The following is a 21806-nucleotide window of genomic DNA, read 5'->3' as shown; positions in this document are numbered from 1 at the left end:
TACAATTCTCTGAAAAAGCTATTAAAGTAGTCATTTTTTTTCTAGCTACTTATCTGTGTGAGGCCAGATAGTCTTCCTACATTTCAAATCAACATAGTTGCACAGATGGAATGCAGAAGAGGATATAAAAATTCAGCTGCCTTCTATAAGGCAGGATTAAAGCATGCACAGAAGTATGTAACAACACTGGCCACTGTATTAACTTCATTTTTGGCTAAAAATATAATTATTTCTTATAAAATATATCACTTATGTTAACCTATGATGGGTTTATTGTTATTTTTAATGAATTAATAAATATCTCTCAAATTTCTGAGTTCTACTTTCTAGTGTGATACATACTGATAGACATATGCCACAAAAACAAAAGCTTTTTGAAATCTTCATAATTTATGAGACTGGGAAGAGTGTTTGAGAAAAAGAACATTTGGGAACTGCTGCCTTAAGAGTTTGAAACTTTTTCCTCTAAGCAGTCCTATCCTTAGACAAAGACTGGCTATGTCCTTCCTAATCCTTTCCTCCTTTTATCAGTTAGACCTCAAGTACAAAAATTGCTGAATGCTCTGATTTATTTCACATAAATTTAGATTCCTGTTATGCTTTCCTAAGCAGAGTTTAATAACCTTGATTAAATTTTCAGACTTGTTGGCCGCCACAATTCAGTTTGGCAAACAGCCAGGTCACTCCCTGGAGTAGCATATTTACAAACGAGCTCCAAGAGAGAAATGGCCCAACTGAAGCATCAGCTGCTGGGCTCTGCCAATTTCAGAAGACAAGCTCATTCCTTTCACTCTTTTAAAATCCAAGGATGATGGGATATATTTCTTATAAAGAACCAAAGAAGTAGAAAGTGTTATAAACAATGAATGAACAAAGGGGGGAGTTAGTATTTATTTACCATTTGCTTCCAAGCCAAATACTATAATTCATGTTACTTAATTTAGTCCTCCCAACAACTCAATGAGGTGGATGTTGTCATTCCCATTTTACAGATGATCACAGCAGTGTTAGGCACATGCTATAGAGGAGGGATGAAACCCAGGCCTTACTGGCTCCATAGACATATAAACAGTCAGACAATCTGGGTTGTGTCACATACTTTATAGTGGTACTTTATAGTAACCCCTTTATATAAGTCTTCAGAATTGCCTCAGACCTATCATGGTCAAAGTGTGACCCCTGGACCAGCAGCATCAGCATCTCTAGGAACCTGTCAAAATGTAGTTTTGCAGGCCTCACTCCAGACATGCTGAATCAGAAACTTTGGGGGTTGAAGCTCAGTTATCTGTGTATTTCCAACCCCCCTGGAGGATTCTAATGTGTCTTTAATTTGGAGAACCACTAAAGCCAGTGTGAGGGCAGACCAACTAAACCAGTGCTGGGTTGCCTCTCCATAAGGGTGCTAAAATATCACAGAAACCAAATCAGAAATACTGTGGCAGTTCCCTGAGATCTTTTTTTTTCCCTCTGGGAAGGTAAATTGATCTCACTTTTATTCCAGGCTGGTAATAAATTTCTTGTTATGAATTTGAACATGTGGCAGAAAAACACTACTTGTTATTTCTAATATTCTTCTGCCTTCTACAAGAGACTGATCCTGGTAACCAGAGTAGTTTTTGCTTGCTAAGCAAGAGTTTTCAACATTTGTCTAATGGCCTCTTACCTCCCAACTCCTCCCTTGATACCTTCAGAATGAGCAGTACAGGCCTCCCCTTTCCTCAGTCTCATTCATGGTTCATCCCAGATCAGATTCCCTGGAAGCAGAGACTGAGATGGGGATTCTTGTGCCAGTGATTTATTGAGGAAGTGCACTCAGCCAAAGGGCAGCAGATTGGGGTGTCAAGGGAAGCAAAGCAAGGATGTGGTCTCAGATGGATATTAGCTTCAGCTTGATTTTGCATATGAGGAGATCTGGAGTATAAATTCCACTGCAAAGCTGGTCCTGCCTGGAAGGAAGGGAGCCAAGGGTTTGTATCCCAGTATCATTCATGCAATGACTATGTGCTGCTAGTGGTGGTGTCAGGAGTGAGAGTCTTACCCTCCTGGGGTGAGTGTGGTTCCTGGTGGCTGAGAACTGCACTTCAGAGAAAGAGGCAGCCATGAGTCATTAGCATCCAACCCTGACAGCAACTTGGGTATGGATGAACCCAGTTCAAAGGGATCTTGATGAGGTAACACTAGCATCAACTACCTGGATTTTTTTTTTTTTTTTTTTTTTTAGGTTTCTGTTCATCCATGAAAAAGAATGGATGTAGATTATATCCACTGTGGATTTCAGTGTCCACCCTGGCCTCAGGTATGAACTCTCCTCTCTGTCCCCTGGCCTTACAGAACCATAGTCCTGGATCCTTCCCATTCCCCACTCAGCCTATGGGTAAATCAAATCAAGCAGTTATATTTGTAGCATTCCAGATAGCGTGCAGAGGGGCACTGAACACATGAATCATACCTCCCTTTTGCATATATTTCTATCTTGGGAACACTATTGTTTTCTAGCTTTTTCTCTTGTGAAACGAAGGGGTATACTGAATTATTTTTAAACCCCCTTGAGGTTTTAAAATTCATTTGCCTAATGATTTTGCTTCAGAAAGCAGTTTTTATGCTCACATTTCCTCTGGGGATAAGTTTCATAAAACACTGACTAAGTCTAGTGTCATTGACATAAGTCAGGTACTGGTAAGATTGTGAAAAGTTTTAGCACAGTCAGGGAATTCAATTCCATTTGATCTGACTGTATTTTTTAATTGATAATCATTTTTTCTCTGGATAATTATTAGGGAAGTTTTTTTTTTCTTTTATAAAAAATTTCATTGGATTTGGGGTATAAATGGTTTTTTGTTTTATGGATGAATTTTATAGTGGTGCAGTCTGGGCTTTTAGTGTGCCTGTCATCCAAACAGTATACATTATACCAAATAGGTAATTTTTAATCCCTCACCCTCCTCTCACTGTCCCCTCTTCTGAGTCTCCAATGTTCATTATACCACTCCATATGATCATGCATACCCATAACTTAGCTCCAGCTTATAAATGAGAATATGCAGTTTTTGACTTTCCATTCTTGGTATACTTCACTTAAGATAATGGCCTTCAGTTTTATCCAAGTTTCTGCAAAAGACATTATTTCATTCTTTTTCATGGCTGATTAGTACTCCATGGTATGTATGTATATGTGTGTGTGTATATATAAAAATCACATTTTCATTAACCACTCATCAGTTGATGGGTACATAGGTCTATGTCTTAACTTTGCCATCATGAATTATGCTGCAATTCACTTGAGTGCAGGTGTCTTTTTTATACATGTTTAATGGTTTCTTTGGGGGGGTAAGACACTCAGTAGTGGGATTGGGGTAGACCAAATGGCAGACCTACTTTTAGCTCTTTGAGGAATCTCTATACTGTTTTCCATGGAGGTTGTATGAGGTTACATTCCTACCAACAGTATATAAGCATTCCCTTTTCACAACTTCCACACCAACATCTACATTACTGTTTTTTGTCTTTTTAATAATGGTCATTTGATAAAGGTTATGGAATATCTCATTATGGTTTTGATTTGAATTTTAGGAAAGAATACAATACTAAAGAGCTACAGAGTTGATACTCTAATCCCTCTTTCAATGATCTGTGGCTTATATTTTCCATTAAAAATGGAAAGATACTAACATTTCCATTATGTGACCTTAAGGAACCTAGCAGAAACTGAGGCAAGACACCAAAATCATCACTGCATTGCCTCTATGTACCTCATTGTCCTCAATCAAGTAAAAGGCAATATTGAAAAAAATTCTGATGTCGATTGTTGATGGCAGGGCCTTCCCTGACAGAGACTGGTCCTTTGAATTATTTAAAACAAAGCACCTCTTCAGGCTTATGAAATACTGAAAAGTGTCCCTTCTGGGTAGACAACTAATAAAACAGGCATCTCTGCCTCCTGGCTAGAAGGCAAGTAAGAAGACTTAAAACTTGATAAATGATGGTTGGGAGCTACAGCTCATGCCTGTAAACCTAGCACTCTGTGAGGCTAAGGTGGGTGGATTGCTTGAGCTCTGTAATTTGAGCCCAGCCTGAGCAAGAGCAAGACCCTGTCTCTACTAAAAATAGAAAAATTAGCTGGGCATTGTGACAGGTGCTTATAGTCCCAGCTACTTGGGGGAGGTTGAGGCAAAAGGATCACTTGAGTTCGGGAATTTGAGGTTGCTGTTTGCTAGGAGGCCACAGCGATAAGACACTCTTGACTTAAACAAACAAACAAACAAACATAAAAAGACTTGATAAATGAAGTACAGACCAGGCCTCAACCTTTGCTCAGGCCTTTCACCTGAGACCTTTGCAGAGGGCACAATTCACACAGCAGTAGGTGGTACTCCTGGTTGTATTCTGGTGTTCTAAGTCTGGTCATTGTGACTTGACTGGTTTTTCCTTATTCAATATTACCCTTGTATTTGTCAAAATGCATCAATCTTACAAAATTGCTGAGTAGCACTGTGTCTCAAGATGTGCCTCAACCTTCTCCATACAAGACATTGATGAGATTTTCAAAAACAAACAGGCTCAAAAGGAATGCTTTCTGGACACCCTCTCCAAATGCAGTCTTCACACATTTTTTTTTTTTTTTAATAGACAGAGTCCCACTTTGTTGCCCTTGGTAGAGTGTTGTGGCATCACAGCTCACAGCAAACTCCAACTCCTAGGCTCAGGCGATTCTCTTGAGCCCACCACAATGCCCAGCTAGTTTTTGTTGCAGTTTGGCTGGGGCTGGGTTTGAACCTGCCACCCTCAGTATATGGGGCCGGCGCTCTACTCACTGAGCCACAGGCACTGCCCCCAGTCTTCACACATTTTTATCACATGAGAAGACTTGCCCTGGAGTATTGACTCTGGATTAAGGGGCCCCTCCCATTTTAACTGAGGTTCTAGGGTCACTTGACTTAGGAGATCTAAGGTGGCAGTCCCATAAAGATCTTCTGTGCAGATCTTTCTACCCAGGGGCTTTACAAGAATCAAATCTCTAGCACAACATACATTAGAAATATCTGACATTGAACTATTTTTCTAAAGTACCTGGAAGCTTATCACTGAAAAAAACCTGGTGATTCTTCTCTGACAATGAAATCACTGCAGTGTAATCACTTCCAGTTTCTACTCCCAATGCTACAGTGGAGAAAGCCTAGAAAAAAAAGAACTCATTGTCTAGTTATATCAGTTAAGTGGATAGAATTTATTATGTACACCAAGGATCCAAGGGCCATTGTTAGAATTTTTGTTTATCTTTGGAGTTGCAGTAGTTACATAGGAAAAGGAAGAAAGGAAGAAAGGGTAAGAAGAAAGAGGAGATTAAGAAAATGATTTGCAAAATTTTAGACCAAATTTTCTTCTTTTTTTCTTCCTGATAGTATAAATAATGTTTTTTAAGATGCAAATAAATTCATATAGGATTGGGTTAAAGAAGGAAGTTAAATTGTGTATACATCAAAAAAAATTGTGTATACATCAGAAAGAAACCTTTGGGGATTTTTGAGGAAAAAGTAACTACATTTGGCCCAAAACAAACAAAAAAATGATTATAAATTCTTTTGATTGGGAGAAGACAACTAGACCATTCATTTCGTGCAAAGAATGGCCAGAAAAGAGATGAGGGCTCATCCCCATGGGGGACTATTTGGTAAGTGAATAGAGACTCCTTTTTGTTACGTATTTCTTCTATATTTTTAATATGTAGGCAGTTTGAGAGTGAGCCTTCACAATCCACATGATGCCTTCTGGTTAAGTCATTTCTATACTCTCTCCTGAAAGAAGATATTCCACTGAACTCCACTCTCTTTCTTTCGTAAGTACTTCCAATAAAGTACCATAGACATGAAAGTCACCTTTGACATTTACTGGAAAAATTGATTTTTTTTTCTGTAACATCATGAGGTTTACCCCACACACAAAGTATGTTTTATTGCCTCTTCATTGCAAATCTAATTTGTAATTCATCTCTTGCTTACTCATTTAAGTCATAGCTGTCTGCTGAAGAATATCAGTCAACCAGCCTGGAAACATTCCTCTAATAGTAGAAGTAGAATGGAAGGGGAATTACACTATTGTGTCCTCTGCAAAATGTGATTTTTTTTTTCAGAAGATCACTTATGTTATTTAACAGTTTAACTAAAAAACTACAAATTGTATCATAATTATTCAATAATAGAAATGTGGGTCACCCACAAGAGAAATCTAGTTTTAATTACATGATAATAATTCAATAATGCAAATTGTGATTATCCCAAAGAAAAATTAGAGGAAAATGACTAGCAAGTAGTAGATTTATGGAACTATCCAGTGTGTGGTATGACCAAATGCATGAAAGGGACAGAGGTGAAATATTAAATTTCTCTTGCTGGAGAATTTGAACCTAAGAAAATGCCATTGTAGGTATCCATGGTTTTACCACTTGCTAATGAAGATTTCTTTTGGCTTGTACCATTAACTGTTCATTACAGAGAAGAGACACATGCTTTTGAAGGATGCCCTCAACCCCAATATTCCCACAAATGATTGGAAAAAACTCCAGACTTTGGGTATAGTGATAGCTTTTTAGCATTTCATGATTTGCCTCCCTCCATAAGTGAATGTCTATCTCCTTGGCCTGAAAATTGTACCACATCTGCACTATGGATCATTTAGCTCTCTTGTTGGTCCTAGGGGACATGAACACAGCCCACAGATCTACCAGCAGCTGACTGCCTGGTAAATGTTTACTTATAAATTAGCGTGGGTGATAATTTATTAAGGTAATAAGCATAGATTACACTTAATGACTTCAACATTATGCATTATGAGCACAGTATTTTATGTTTAGTTGGAACAAATGTATATGATAATTAATATGATACTCAAATGTAACTCAGAAATTGAAAATTAGAGAGAGAGTTTTAACCAAGTTTAGCTGCGTATTACAGTACATCAGCACTTAAGGGCATCAGCACAAATTAAGGGCTTCAGGAAGTTTTCACAGTGGCAAAGCAATATCATAGAGTTCACTTATGTCATATGCAAGGGATCTGTTTATTTTTTAGATTCTCCTCTTCTTCCCCCATAAACCATTCCTTCTGTTACTGTAAAACATCATTTCTTTCTTGACAAGCATCATTGCATCAAAACTTAGGCTTCTGGAGCTGAGGTGAGTAATCTGTCAGCAGAGACACCATGACAGCCTGAGAAGATACAACAGAGAAAGAAAGAAATGGATTAACATTAGAAAGAAATGGATAAACATTAGCAACAGTCTGCTTTGGGACCTAGAGAAGGGGAACTAAGTTTTGGCTTTATAGGCCTACAGTTAAAATGTGTTTTCCCAAGGAAATGATAAGAGAACCATTCTGAACTAATATTCATTTATTTATTGGATAAGGGAAGCTTAAGAGGAATCAGATGGACCCCAGTGCAAACAGTGTGCTTACTTAGGCCTCCGACTAGTGGGTCACAGAGCTGAAATGAAGGGCCACAGTGGTATGCATGATTGGATTTTCTAGTAGTCATTAGCAAAATCTAGGCATTGGCTGGTTTTAGAGAAATATAATCCTCCTTCCCATCCCAGTTCACAATGTTCATATTGTGATTTGGTCCCCTGAAACCTAGAGAAGTTTAGGATAAGTCAGGTGTAGAGTTATAAAAATAAATCATTTGGGCTAACAAGTAATTTCTGCTATCTGAATCTGGGCCTTCCTGAAAAACCATTAACTGCATAGCCAAGAGTACAGCTTCCTCTTAGGATGTCAGCAACTAATTTTCATTTTTAGTCTTCTCAAGCTCTACAACAGCGACAATAATAATAGAATCAGAAACAACAAGGGTGAATGTTTCCTGAGTGCTTACTAAGTACCAGACAGTGTGCCAAGTACCTTATCATGTGTCAGTGAAGAAATTTTTGTCGAGTACTATGCCAGGTGCTTTAGTGAGCTAGAGAAAAAAGTTCATGCACAATCTCATTTAAAGCAATGAACTTCTAAGGTAGCTCCTGTCATTATCATTTATAGATGAGGAAATCAATACTTGAGATAACAGTGCAGAATTGGGTTGGATCCTAGGTTTCTCTGATTCCACTCTTCCCCCAAATTATTATGAATATTAATTATTATTCATGTATACATTTATGGGATACCATGTCATGTTTTGATATATGCATATGTATATGCAGTGGAATGATTAGCATAACCATCACCTTACTTACCTCTCTTTTTGATGAGACATCTGAAATTTATTCTTAGTTATTTTGAAATATACATTATTATTGACTATCATCACCCTGCTGTACAATGGATCTCAAAACCAATTATTCCCTTTGATCAACAACCCATTGCCACCCTCTTCTCCCCACTCCAGCCTCTGATAACCATCATCCTATTCTCTACTTCTATGAGTTCAACCATTTAGAGTCCACATATAAGTGAGGTCATGCAATATTGGTCTTTCTGTGCCTGGCTTATTTCACTTAGCATAACGTCCACCAAAAAAACATTAGAATCAATGACAGAATTCAGTAAAGTTTCAGAATACAAACTTAACATACAAAAATCAGTAATGCTTCTGAATACTAATAATGTACGAAGGAGATTAAGAAAACAATCATATTTACAATAGCAACCCAAAGAATTACCTAGGTGTAATTCTAACCAAGAAAGTAAAAGACACGTATATGGAGAACTATAAAACACTGACAAAAGAAATCAAAGGGAATACAGAAAAATGAAGAGATATCCTGTGATTGTGGATTGGAAAAATTAGGATTGTGAAAATGTCCACACTACCCAAAGTCATCTACAGACTCACTGTTACCCTTATCAAAATTCTAATGTCATTCTTCACAGAAATAGAGGATAACAATCCTTACATTTGTAAAAAACTGCAAAAGACCCCAATAGCCAAGGCAATCTTGAGCAAGAACACAGCTGAAGGCACCACACTCTTTGATTTCAAAACATGTTATAAAGCGACTGTAACATCAAAACAACATGGTACTGACACAAAAACAGACACATTGGTCAACAGAACAGGAAGAAAATCCCAGAAATAAATCCATGCATTTATAGTCAATTGATTCGTGATAAATGTGTCAAGAACACACAATGGGAACAGGGTAGTCTCTTCAATAAATGATGTTGGGAAAAATGGATGTCCATATGCGGGAGAATGAAATTGGACCTTTGTCTGACACCTTATAAAAAAATCAACTGAAAGTGGGTTAAAGACTTAAATATAAAACCTGAAAGTATAAAACTACTAGAAGAAGACATAGAGGAAAGTCTCCACAACATTGGTTTGGGCAAAATTTTTGGCATATGACCCTGGGAATACAAGCAACAGATGCAAAAATAGACTAAAGGTATTGCATCGAACTAAAAACTGCTTGAAGGGCTGACCTACAACTTGGACTTTACCTAACAAATGCAAACAATATAACCTAATCATTTGTACCTATATATCCATCTGGAAAAAAAAGAAATAATAGACAATGTGGAGAAACAACCCACAGAATGGGAGAAAATATGTGTAAATCATGTATCTCATAAGGGTTTACTATACAAAAATGTATAAGGAATTCAATAGGAAGAAAGCAAAAATCTGACTAAAAAATGGGCAAAGGACCTGAACAGATATTTTTTAAAAGAAGACATGCAAATGATCAACAAGTACTCGAAAAGATGCTCACTAATCATTAGAGAAATGCAAATCAAAATCATAATGAGATATCACCCACAACTATTAGAATGGCTTTTATCAAAAGGATAAAAGATAACAAATGTTGAGAAGGATGGGGAAAAGTGGGAGCTCTTGTACATTGTTGGTGGGAATGCAAACTGGTACAGCCTTTATGGAAAATGGTGTGGAGATTTCTTAAAGAACTAAAAATCAAGCTTCCATAGGATCCAGTAATCCCACTTTGGTGGATATAGCCACAGGAACTGAAATCCGTGTGGGGAAGGGCTATCTGTACTCCTGGGTTCACTGCAGCATTATTCACAATAGGCAAGATGTGGATTCAACCTAAATGCCATCAATGGATGAATGGAGGAAGAAACTGTGGTATCTATATACAAGGAAATACCATTCAGCCTTTCAAAAGCAGGAAATTCTGTCATTTGTGCCAACATGGGTAAACTTAGATGACTCCACTCTTAAGAGGTAGTTTTACCACCTCATAATTACTTGCTTTTATACTTCAACCATACTGTACAGGTGTCCCTAGGCTATATCAGAAGAGTAGGTCTTATATTCCAAAACCGTCACTGAATGTGTTTATCGGCAACCGTGTGCCAGACCCTGAGCTGAGTGCTTTATGTGCATCTTACCATTTAATATTCTTTCCTACTTCATGAAGTGGTGAGAGATGTAAAATACAGAAACTGAGACGTAGGAATTTTCCTGAGTGCTTTTTGCGAGAGCTGGATCTGCTCCTGCCTGCCCCTGGACCCTGACTCCTATGCTCAGATAACTCTTACCTCATTGAATCCTCACAACTTCAGGAAGTTGTTTCTATCCTTAGCCCCATTTTTCCCATGAAGAAACTGGGCTTAGTGAAGTTAAAGCGCTTGCAAGACCACACATAGACTCAGAATTTTAACCTGATTTTCCAAACCTATGTTCTAAAACCAACAGTCTAATGCCTTTAGGCTATAAAAATGTATCAAGTACATATTTAGGGTACGTGTCACCTTCGTTGTACTCTGCTAAGTATAACAAAGAACATTATAAACAAGATCACTGCTCTTATGAAGAAGTTTTCATCACAGGAAGGACAGACAACAAACAGAGAAACAAATGAGGAAAAATCAGATAGTGTCATTAGAAAATAAAAAAGGGCATAAAGGAAGCTTGGGAACCATGTAAGGTTGCCTGGGACAACGTTGTTAAAGGAGCAACGTTTATAGTGCGGTCTGAATGTCAAGGAAGTAGAGATGGCAAAGTCTGGGGATAAAAACATATACTAGGGGGGAAAAATCAAGCTTTTAAAATAGGTGTTCCTGGGTTCTCAGGTTTGGCCTTTTTTAAATGTTCAAATTAAACTGATGGTACGCATTTTTAGATTACATTGTTTCTCACTTCCAGGGCAAAGTTCCAGTTGTAAAAGAACCCCTCACCCAGGGGGTGTGTTATCCACCCTGGCGATGTGCACATTAGGTGAGATTCTGCCACATGCCCTCCCTCCTTCTGCCAATCACCCTCCCTCTCCAGATTTTGCTTTTTATGGTCATTGGAGGGGTCAAGCTTATTTGCAAATCAAAAACTTAGGAAGTCAACTTGGAGTAAGGTTGTCAGGTTTAGTTAAATAAACACAGACAAACAGTTAAGTAGGAAATTCAGATAAATAAATATTTTACTGTGTGTTCCAAATATTGCATGGGACCTACTTGTACTGCAAAAGTTATTCATTTTTATCTGAAATTCAAATTTAATTGAGTGACCTGTATTTTATCTGGTAATCTTAACTTGGAGAGAAGTAAAAGACTATATAAAATACCATGAATTACATTTGCACTGGTGTTACATACTTAAGGGTCGCCTGGATAGCAGTGCTTTGAAGCCTTTTTTGGAGGGCCCCTTTTCATTACTTTAGCTCCACAGTAAAATTATAGTCAGAAGGAGACACCCTACCCAAATTTTGTGAGTCCTATTGCCTTAGGAATCATTGAAAAATATGAAAGCAAGCTTTGTGAGAAGGAAAGGGTGTTTTTTTGTTGTTTGTTTTTAAACAAAGGAATCCAAAGGTCTGTGTGCTATGAAGAGAATAATGTGATTACTAGAGTGTTTTTGAAAAGTATTGCTGGAAATTACCCAGCATGGAGGCCTTATAAAGCTACTCTAAGTGCTGAAAGACAAGCATTTTGCTTTTAAAATGTTATATGCTTTAAGAATACGCTCTTCTTCCTCTTTTGGTTATATACTTTACATCAGTTGTTATTAGCATCTCAGAACTGGAGGCCAGATTGTGTCTTTCCTTGCTTCTTCCATCCTGATTTTAAATGAAGTTGTGTGTGTGGAAATCATTCTCTGGAGTAGTTCTGTCCAGTAGTTTTCTGTAATGATGGAGATGTTCAATGCCTTTGCTGCCCAATACAAATAGTACAGCCCTCAACCGCATGTGACAATTGAGCATGTAAAATGTGGTTAGTAGAACTGAGGAACTACATCTTCGAGTTTGTTAAATTTTAATTAATCTACATTTAAATTTCAATAGCCCCGTGTGCCTGGTGGCTACCGTATCAGATAGGGCAGTTCTAGAATGAGAAAAGTATTGTGCCTTTAGAACATCCTAGAAAAATATCACAGGAGCACTGAGTCAAAAGGCCATTTCAAATAAGCTAAGAATAATTTCTTTGCCTATAAAATAGGAATTTAGCGGGGATAATCTGTCTGATCTTATCCCACTTGAAAATGCTATGTGTCTATGAATTAACTGCACATTATTTCTTTTTTTCTGTCACCAGTGCCTGGTAGAGGACAGTAGATGCTCATCGTATGGCTGCCGAAGTGAACTGAATTCAAAGGGACCTCCAAATCATCTAGCTCAGAGATATAAAACGTGCAGCATGTGTATCACCGCTTCCTTTCCAGTACCTGCATCAGGCACACTTAATTAGTTACACTCTTCTGTCTGTCCCACACAACATGCACACTCAGAAGCCTTCTCAACAGAACACTCCAAGTAGCCTGTTGAGGAAATTAGGGACAAAAGATTAAAACCCAATTTATCATCTCTGTTGCTAGACTTGCTTATTTTATAGATGAGGAAGGAAACTGGGACCTAGAGTGATAATACATATCCACGATGACATAGCTGACTAATATTAAAGCCAGTTTCGGAAGTCAAATCTCCTCATTCCCACCCGAACATTCCTCCTACGTGAGACTCTCTACCTTCGTTTTCACATGGTTCTGCCTCTTGATTTCTTCAAAATAGATTTTCCCTTAATAATGGTGGGCACCTCTGGGGTATGGGGAATGGGGAGATGGAGACCCAGATGGATGGAAAATGGGTGGATGTAAGACCTCAACCACAAGAATACTTTATGTATTTCATTTGTAAAATAAGTTGAATTTAAAGATTTTTTGAAAGAAGCTCTTTAAAATTCCAGAAGTGCAGAGCACTTCAATAATTGATGCTTTAGAAATCTTTCTCTTAGTTTTCCCCTCCGAATTTCTACAAAGGACCTACTTTAATGAATTTCTTTATCTTTGTAACTTTAGTAGGCTTTTGATGAAAAACAGAGCTCAAGGAAAATGTTTTGCTCTTATCTCTGACTGAGGTATATGGTTGGAGAACTCACATTTTGTTTTTGTCATCTAGATCTTTGCTACTCAAAATGTGGTCCATGCGACAGTGGCACTTGCATTACCTGGGTACTTGTTAGAAGTGCCAAATCTCAGGCCCATCTCAGATGTACAGAATCCAAATATGTACTTTAACTAAATCACTAGCTGAGTCAAGTGCACATTAAAGCTTCAGAGCATTGGTTTAAATGACATGGCAGTTGCCATTTTATCCAGAGTTAGTGGGCTGAGTTGGAAAGCTGGAAAGGTGTCATAAAAAATCAACCCTGTTATTAGATATGACAAATTGAGGCTTGAGATACAACCTTCCACAGCAAAGGCAGTCATGATTGACTTCCAAGAAGCCTTACTAGAGCTTGACCTCTTGCTGATTGCTGTATCAAATCAACAATGAAGATGATGATAATGAGGACAATCATTCTGATAACAATATTTACCATGTATTTTACTCCTTTAAAGTACACTGTAAGTGCTAATGAGCAATAATGATCTAAAATAAACTTTCTGGAGAAAAAACAGATAATCGTATGAGCATGTAATATAGTTGAATAACCTTTGTTGTTTAATATTTACCAAAAAAGCATGAATGTCTAAGTTGGTATCACTCAAAAAACTCCATGTCCTCTATTTCTTGTTTGTTTTTCTTTTTCTTTTTTTCTTCCTTTTTTTTTTTTTTTGAGACAGAGTCTCACTTTGCCACCCTGGGAGTCATAGCTCACGGCAACCTCAGACTCTTGGGCTCAAGCAATTCTCCTGCCTTAGCCTCTCAAGTAGCTGGGACTACAGGTGCCCACCACAGTGCCCAGCTAATTTTAGAGATGGAGGTCTCACTCTTGCTCAGGCTGGTCTCGAACCCATGAGCTCAGGCAATGTACCCACCTCGGCCTCCCAGCATGCTAGGATTACAGGCGTGAGCGTCTGTACCCAGCCTTATTTCTTGTTTCTTGCTTACCATGATTGTCCACTTTCTGTTTTCTGCCTCTGGGAACACTAGTGATCGTGGAGAGTAAAAGACTTCATCATCTACTTCTTCTGGCTTTCTGGGCAAGCAGTGTAGAAATGTCCAGTCAGAAGCAGCAACTTTTGCAGTCTAAAGAGATGAGGATAAGACCATGTTTTGACTATTACATGGGGCAGTCATATTTGTCTTCTTCAATACTTAAAAATACATATGGCCTTGGGTCAGAGATCAATACAAAGAGAGACAAGGGGGCAGGGTGAAGGTTTTATCTCAAGACACCCTGGGAGAAATGTAGATAGTACCTTCCACTTAGGGAATTTTATATTCTTTTCTTGATTTGGGAGATCATCACTGCAAGTTAAACCACAAACTCAGTTTTCTAGTATTTTGTTGAATGGGATAGTGGACATGTCACTAAAGAACTCTACTAGTATTAATGTAGCTGATAGCAAAAGTCACCAATTATACCCCACTATATAAAAAAAAAGCAGCTTTGATGCAATAGTAGTATATTTTGAGTTTATCTCCATATTACAATTTTTAATACTTGAAGCATACCTCATAACTAGTTAAAACAATTTGAATAAAAGCACCGAGATAGGAGTGAATTAAACAGGATTGTAAGCACTGTGCACTAGAGGTTTCATTCTTAATGCAAACGTACTAGCTGTTTGAAGTTTCTCCAGCACTTAATTTCTGAAAGATACATTTCCGCATCCATTTCCATTGTTCCCTTACAGACTCAAAATTGCATTCCCGCATACTTACTTACCTCAAAATTACTGCCTTTGTACTAAAATTTTGTTTTACCTCCCACCCTAGCTCTATGTTCAGAACATTCTGAATTTCTAAAATACTAGCAAAATGACACAGAAAAAAGGATAACATTTATACCTGTCACACATCAGGGAAATAAATGATTGTTCTTCAAGCCTACAGTCCCAGCACCAGAAAAACACCTAAGATCAGTTATACAGGTGCAATTTTTAAATTGCACATGAACTTTTATGTCCACCGTGTATATGAGGTAAACGATGCAATTTAAAATATATCCGTAAAAATATTTATCACATATATGACAAGGGGTTAGCCATAACATATAAAGAATCCTTATCACCAATAATGAGAAAAACAAAAAAAACGAGCAAAAGATACGATACCAATTTATAGAGAAAAAAATGAAAATGAGCAGTAAACATGAAAAGAAGTCTAATTTCATTAGCAATCAGGGAAATGCCAATTTTAAAAAGCATGAGATCCTGGATGGAAGTAGAACACATCATTCTCAGTAACACCTCACAAGAATGGAGAAGCAAGACTCCTATGTGCTCAATTCTGATATGAGGACAATTAATGACCTAGTACACGGTGGGGGGGGGTGGGGGAAGGGGAGAGCAGAGAGAAGGGAGGAGGGAAGGGATGGGGGATCACCGTGTGTGACACATCTTTTGGGGGTGGGACACAATTATAAGAGGGACTTTATCTAACAAATCCAATCAATGTAACCTGGTTCTTTGTACTCTCAATAAATCTCCAACAATAAAAGGGGGGGGGAAGCATGAGATAACATTTTTCTTCATATTTACAAAAATTAACAATGTAAATAACTGAAAATGGAGAGTGCACAGAGAAAGAATTATAGAGTACATCTGTGGGAGTATAAATTGTTAATCTGTTTTAGGGAGGCAATTTAGCAGGCTCTCCCATAGTTTAGAAAAGATATAACATTTTCCTCAGAAATTATTCTTCTAGGGATCTATTTTTCAGCAATATTTGCACAAAGAAATATGTATAAGTGGATTCAATGTAGCATTGTTTATAATTGGAATTTTGGAGAAAAGCTTAATTTATCAATAGGAAGAATTATATGCGATTGTCATACTTTGGAATCCCAAGCAGCCACTAAAATGAACAAAAATAGCTAAGTGAATGGAAAATCTAAGATTTGTTAAGTGGAAAAGGTTAGAATAATATGTCTAAAATACCACGTATAAAAAAGTCAATAGTTATATGTGTATATAAATGAACAGAAAATGTCTACAAAGAGCCACATCAAATAACAGTGGCTACTTCTGGGAATAGTCACTGTTAAGGGAATGGAGAAAGATATTCTCACTGTTTATGTTTCAAATTTCTGTTCTATTTGGTATGCAATAATAAATAACCTGTATTTCTGTTTTTATCAATTAATATTAATTGTAGTTGCTTAATTCCTTTCACCACTGAAACAGATTAATTGCCCTGCTGACAAAAACCCCAGTGCGCACCAGACTTAATCCTTCTCAAAGTGTGAGCCTGGAGTAGCCCCACTGCCTCACCTGAGAGCCTGGTAGAAATTCAAATGATCAGGTCTCACTTCTGATATGCTAGATCCACTGGATCCAAAATTCTGGGGCTGGAGCCCCACCAGCTGTATACGAACAATTCCTCCAGGTGTTTCTAAGGCCTGCTTAAGATGGAGAAGAACTGCTCTGGATCTTACTAGAAGGCATCAGGGTGAATAAAAGAGCACCCTAGGAATATCCGGGAGGGAGTTAGGGGGTCCTTAAAACACAGGGACAAAGTGTAGCCTGGGGAGCACAGTGATACGGCTTTTCTTAGGGGAGAAATCTTCTGACCCTGCCGCATCCATCAGAAGTAACCTAATGTCTGCAAACACGCAGAGCATGGCTTTCCAATGCCTCTATTGCTGTGAGAGGGAACAGCCTGCTTCTCTCTTTTGCTTGGGTTTCAAATCCCTTCATCCAGCACAAAAGTGTCTTTCTAAAGGACACAGCTAATCTCTGGGAGGAGAGAAATCCCTGAGGGATATAGTCAGTCCTTTATGGAGAATGAAAGGACAGTCTGCCGTTCCCAAAGTGAATGAGTGATTAGATGGTTCTGTCCTTTACGAATGGAATTAATGAACCTTCAGAGAGGCATCAATTTGTACCTTCATTGTAACCTGGTAACCTTGGAAAGCCTGGAGCCGCTTTTTCTTCTCCTCCTCTTGTCCCATGCTTATCCAAGTGTCTGTAATTAATACATTGCCTCCACGCGCAGCTTCCAATGGATCATTTGTCAGCGACAGCTTGGTACCGTTCTAGCATACATAAACATGCCGGTTAAACAACTTTGTGAGACAGAGAAAGGCAATTACAAACTTCACATATAAAGAGCATACCTCCTTGGCGTACTCTTTTGCCAACTTGATTACACTCGGATCTGGCTCATAGCCCTGCGGGAGGAAGAATTTAATGATTATTTAGATATTTAGATATGTTTTTCTTGCACATGCATTATTTTCTTTCCTAGAATATTCCTTCACCTTCCCTTTTTTTTAACATGGAGCCCAACGTGTTGAGTAGAATATGAATTTACGTCCGGAATTTTAAACCTTAATAGTGCCTTTTAGAAAGAATTTTAAAAGGCAACCCATTCCCCCATCTTTTATTATTTCTGACCTCTTTATTCATGAAGAGAAACAAAGGTTGTGGTGCTTTCTAGCTCTCGGTAGCACTTCTGGCTGCTTCTGGTTCCCCTAATGGCTTAAGAGGATTATTTACATAATTGTGCAACCTAATGCATTTTTGTCTGAGTCTTTCCATGCGCTGCTGTTCTTTGTCTGAAATGCTTTTCCCCACCCGCTCCATGGGGATAACACTTTCAGGTCTCAGTTCAGAGGTCCCCTCCTCAGTAAAACCGTCCTTGACCACCTCAGCTAAATGCTAACCCCTCCCCACCCACATCTTATTCTTTTGCATTTTCCAGCAAGGATTCTGAGCACTTGGGCTTGCTTTGCAATTACATTTGCATAACAACTATGCTGTTTTTGCTAAGATTATGTATTTGTTCTGGATGGTTTGGTGAAAGCAGAGTCCAGTCAGACTAGGGTGAGGCAAAGCCAGGCACTTAGGGCACAAAATTTAAGGAGGCACTAGAAAAAAATTTAAGGAGGTATGCATTCTCGAGGTTGCACAAACACAAATATTGTACCCTAGGTGTCTCCTTTGTTTACTCCCAACTCTGGGTGAGGGAACACTATGGGGCACCTAAATCCCCCCACCCAAGCTATTCCAGGCCCCCTACGGGCAAGCCTCCTTGCCTCTATCCCCACCCTCCAATCTGTTCTGTACAGCTGAGAGAATTGTTTCCTCTAAAGCCTTGAATGTTTACTCCTTGTTTCTTAAGTCGAAGCTGATTAAAAGCATCAGGGTTCCCCACCTCCATCCCCTGCTTCTGTCCCTTTTAATTCTTCTCAATATCTCGCTGCAGGAAAGCCAATCTTATTATCGTCCCTGTACACATCTTGCCCTTTTCTGCCATCACAGCCTTTCAACCTTGAACACCTCCCACTCTGTCCCCTCTTGGGCACCTTCATCACAGTTGTCAGCTCCTCAACCCCCTCGCCCAGCCTCCCTTCCAAGACCTCCATATGGAAGTCTTGTCAATTCAAACACCATAGTTATCCTCACCTTCCTCCATCCTTCTGTTTTCCCTGGATTCTTAGCATTTATTAAGAATTGATTTTTATAAATTTTCAGTGTGGCATTATAGCGAACACTGTGATCTGGGCTCCCAGATCCCCCTTCATGAATAATCATGAATAAAGGACTTAATTCCCCAGCTTCTAGAAGTACTTCCAGAAGATGGTCTTCAGCTGTCAGCCCCTCTGAGCACTGCCTCAGCTGCTGTGCCCAAGGTCACACACTCTTCCTGGCTGATCCACATTCAATGACTGATTGGCAGGAGGCTATTAAAACCTGACCCCTTCTAATCAACTCTAGATAACTGGAAGGCCATCTGACATCCAGAACTCTCCATAAGATGGGCCAAGGCTCTTGTTGGGGCTGCATCGCAGCCCATCTTCTCCCTCTGCCCCCTCCTGCTCCCTTTCCTCCCTTTCCACAGTTGCTAATGTGAAGGGCATGCTTTCATAATCCTCCTGCATCTGTGTGTCTCAGTTTCTGCTTCTTGAGAAACCTAACCTGTGAGTGGGACATCCAGGTTTATTCATTGGAAGTTGTGTTTATTTGCACATGATTTTCTACCATAGTTCATTCTTTTATTAGAAAATTCTTGAAAAAAATAAACTGCTCAGATGTTGATGAGGATGACTGCAGATATTTCAGCTTTACACCCTCAAATAGCATGAATTTTGGAGCCTTACTTACAGGGGTTTGGAGGAAGTTATTAATAAAGGCTTGCTAGTTTAATTAATGCTGTGAATAGTCATACCGATTAACATAAATGGAGAGACTTGACTATTACCCCAGGAGCCTCCTACCCTGAAATTTTGGCCTGCCCTTTGGTGAGCAGGTTTTGTACTCCCTAAGTATAATCATTCTTAGTAAAGAAATCAATAAGTACTTAGAGAACCAACAGAGAGGTTTGGAAATTAGAAAATCACCCAACCTCGCATGCATTGGGCCATGACTTAGAATACAGAGAATTCTTTACTCAGCCATCTCAGCTTTCAATACTAAATCACTCACTAGCCTTTAAATAAATCTTTAAACCAGACAAAGAAGGTAATTAACAAACTCAGTTCTGTCTAAATATTCACTTAGAATAATGTTAAAATCATTACTATTGATAGTTTATGGAGCAATTTTATAGTCATAGACAAATTGTTTTTTTCCTGAACGTGCAAGTTATTCTTGGTTGAAGAATGAGGAAATGGATTAGTTATGGCCTTGGAAACTTTTCAGTGTTTTTAAAATTTATAATACATCTCTAGCTTTATCTTTAACAGAAATAGGCCTACTAACAACTAAAAACTTATAAATTGATGGAGTGACTTTTGCACTATCAGACTTTCCAGAAGAATTTTTCAAATTCTTACTCCCACCAAGATTTAACAAGGTTTTAGTACCCTTTATCATTCAAATGAGTTTCTGCATAAGAACAATACAGAAATTACTCTGCAATATTGAATTTTTTTTCCTTTGATGTTAATAAAACATCTCTGACAGGCAATACAATGTTTAAACCATACATTTCTTCAGCAGATTAAAGCCTTTCCAAAAGAACCTTATAGCAGAGAACAATTATTGTTAATGTATGTGTTATCTGTAAAAACCAAATGCAGTAGGTTGCCTTAATACAGAGCCTTTCTTCAACCTAGATTTGTAACAAGAGTATACTTACCTTTCACATACAGTGAATGAAAGACACCTTAAGTACATGTCAGATCTGATCCCTATTTTAGTTCATGCTAAATAAAAGAGGAGAATTTTCTGTTGTAAGGGTCATTTCTCTGAGTCCTCAAAATTTACTTTAATAGGATGGCTTCTAGTAATGCTGTTCAGGATGCCTGCCATTTCCTCTATGGGAGGTGCACTTGGTTGAATAGTGTTCCCCTAAAACTCATGCTTACCCAGAACCTCAGAATATGACCTTATTTGGAAATAGGGCCCTTGCAGATGTAATTGGTTCTGGATGAGGTCACACTGGATTAGTATGGACCCAAATTTAACATAACTGGTATCCCTATAAGAGCGGCATTTGTGCATGGAGACACAAACATGGAGGGAGTATGATGGAAGCAGAGATTGGAATAATGCAGCCACAGGCCAAGAAACTCCTGGTGTGTAGGAGTACCAGAAAGCCAGAAGAGGCAAGGAAGGATGCTTCCCTAGAGGCTTTGGAGGGGACACAGTCTTGCCAGCACCTTGAGTTCAAGCAACTAGTCTCCAAAACTGTGAAAGAATAAATTTCTGCTCTTCTAAGGCCACCCTGTTTGTAGTAACTCGTTATGGCAGTTCTACAAAACCAAGATAGGAGTACGGATGCATTGACCCAAACCGGTTCAGTAAGAACACTGAGAAAAAACCATTTGGCGTTTGACTTTGCTTCAGCAGGATTGCTGCTGTTCTTTCTAGCTGCCCTCACAGGATCTCTTTTTATGGCTTTTGCTCCCTCCCCCAATTTCAGTGTCTTTTTAACATCTAGCCCTTGCAGCTCTTCTTTAGAAGATACCCCTCCAGCTTCTGGCTTTTCTTGCCAGAAGTGCCAGGGGACTTACCACTCCATCTTCTCTGCTGCCCTTGACCTGCCCTTGACTGGTTCAGAAGAATGAAAGCCCACCTTCCTTCCTCACCCTATGTTGGGACTACTCTGGGACATAACTTAAACTCTAGATCTCGCCTGTGGATTCGGGCTGAAGCTCCTTTCTGTGGGACTGTGCCTGACATGATACTACGGTGACCAAATGGCCCTGGTTTGCCTGAGATGCTTTCAGTTTTAGCACCAAAAGCCTAGCGTTCCTGGAAATCTCTCAGTCCCTGGCAAACGAAGATGGTTAATCATCCTAAGAGTAACTTTCTTTGCTTGGATTCTTCCCTTTCTCTCTCCTACTCCCCCAGTCCCCCACAGGTCTCCCTTAGGAGGGCTTCCTTATTTATTAAATCACTGGTACACAAATCCCCATTGAGGGTCTGCTTGTGGGGAACCTGGCCTAAGACACCAGGACACTGGTGGCAGGGGAGGGTGAAAAGCACATGAGACTCAAGGACTGGAGCATTTCTTGTTGGAGAAATTAAGCTAT

General features: G+C 38.8%; 1 protein-coding gene across 2 annotated transcripts in view; it reads right to left on the bottom strand.

Annotated features, from left to right (window-relative positions):
• Window positions 1–7029: 7029 nt before the first annotated feature.
• OTC (ornithine carbamoyltransferase) overlaps window positions 7030–21806 on the bottom strand; it is a 61981-nt gene continuing 47204 nt past the window's right edge. The window contains exons 7-10 of one of the 2 annotated variants that reach the window (XM_003799886.3): window positions 17442–17495; window positions 17211–17360; window positions 14270–14407; window positions 7030–7202 (exon numbers count right to left, since the gene is read on the bottom strand). In XM_003799886.3, coding sequence (XP_003799934.1) covers window positions 7143–7202; window positions 14270–14407; window positions 17211–17360; window positions 17442–17495 — 402 coding nt within the window. In that variant the 3' untranslated portion in view covers window positions 7030–7142. Of the gene's footprint in view, window positions 7203–12583; window positions 12697–14269; window positions 14408–17210; window positions 17361–17441; window positions 17496–21806 lie in introns of those variants that run through there. The other variant, XM_023519129.1, reaches the window with a different exon arrangement.

Source organism: Otolemur garnettii, unplaced genomic scaffold (genome assembly GCF_000181295.1).
Source record: "Otolemur garnettii isolate 467f Iridium unplaced genomic scaffold, OtoGar3 scaffold00158, whole genome shotgun sequence".
Taxonomy (NCBI): Eukaryota; Metazoa; Chordata; class Mammalia; order Primates; family Galagidae; genus Otolemur; species Otolemur garnettii.
Note: the sequence above shows the minus strand (reverse complement) of the source record. Positions and strands in the feature narration are given on the sequence as shown.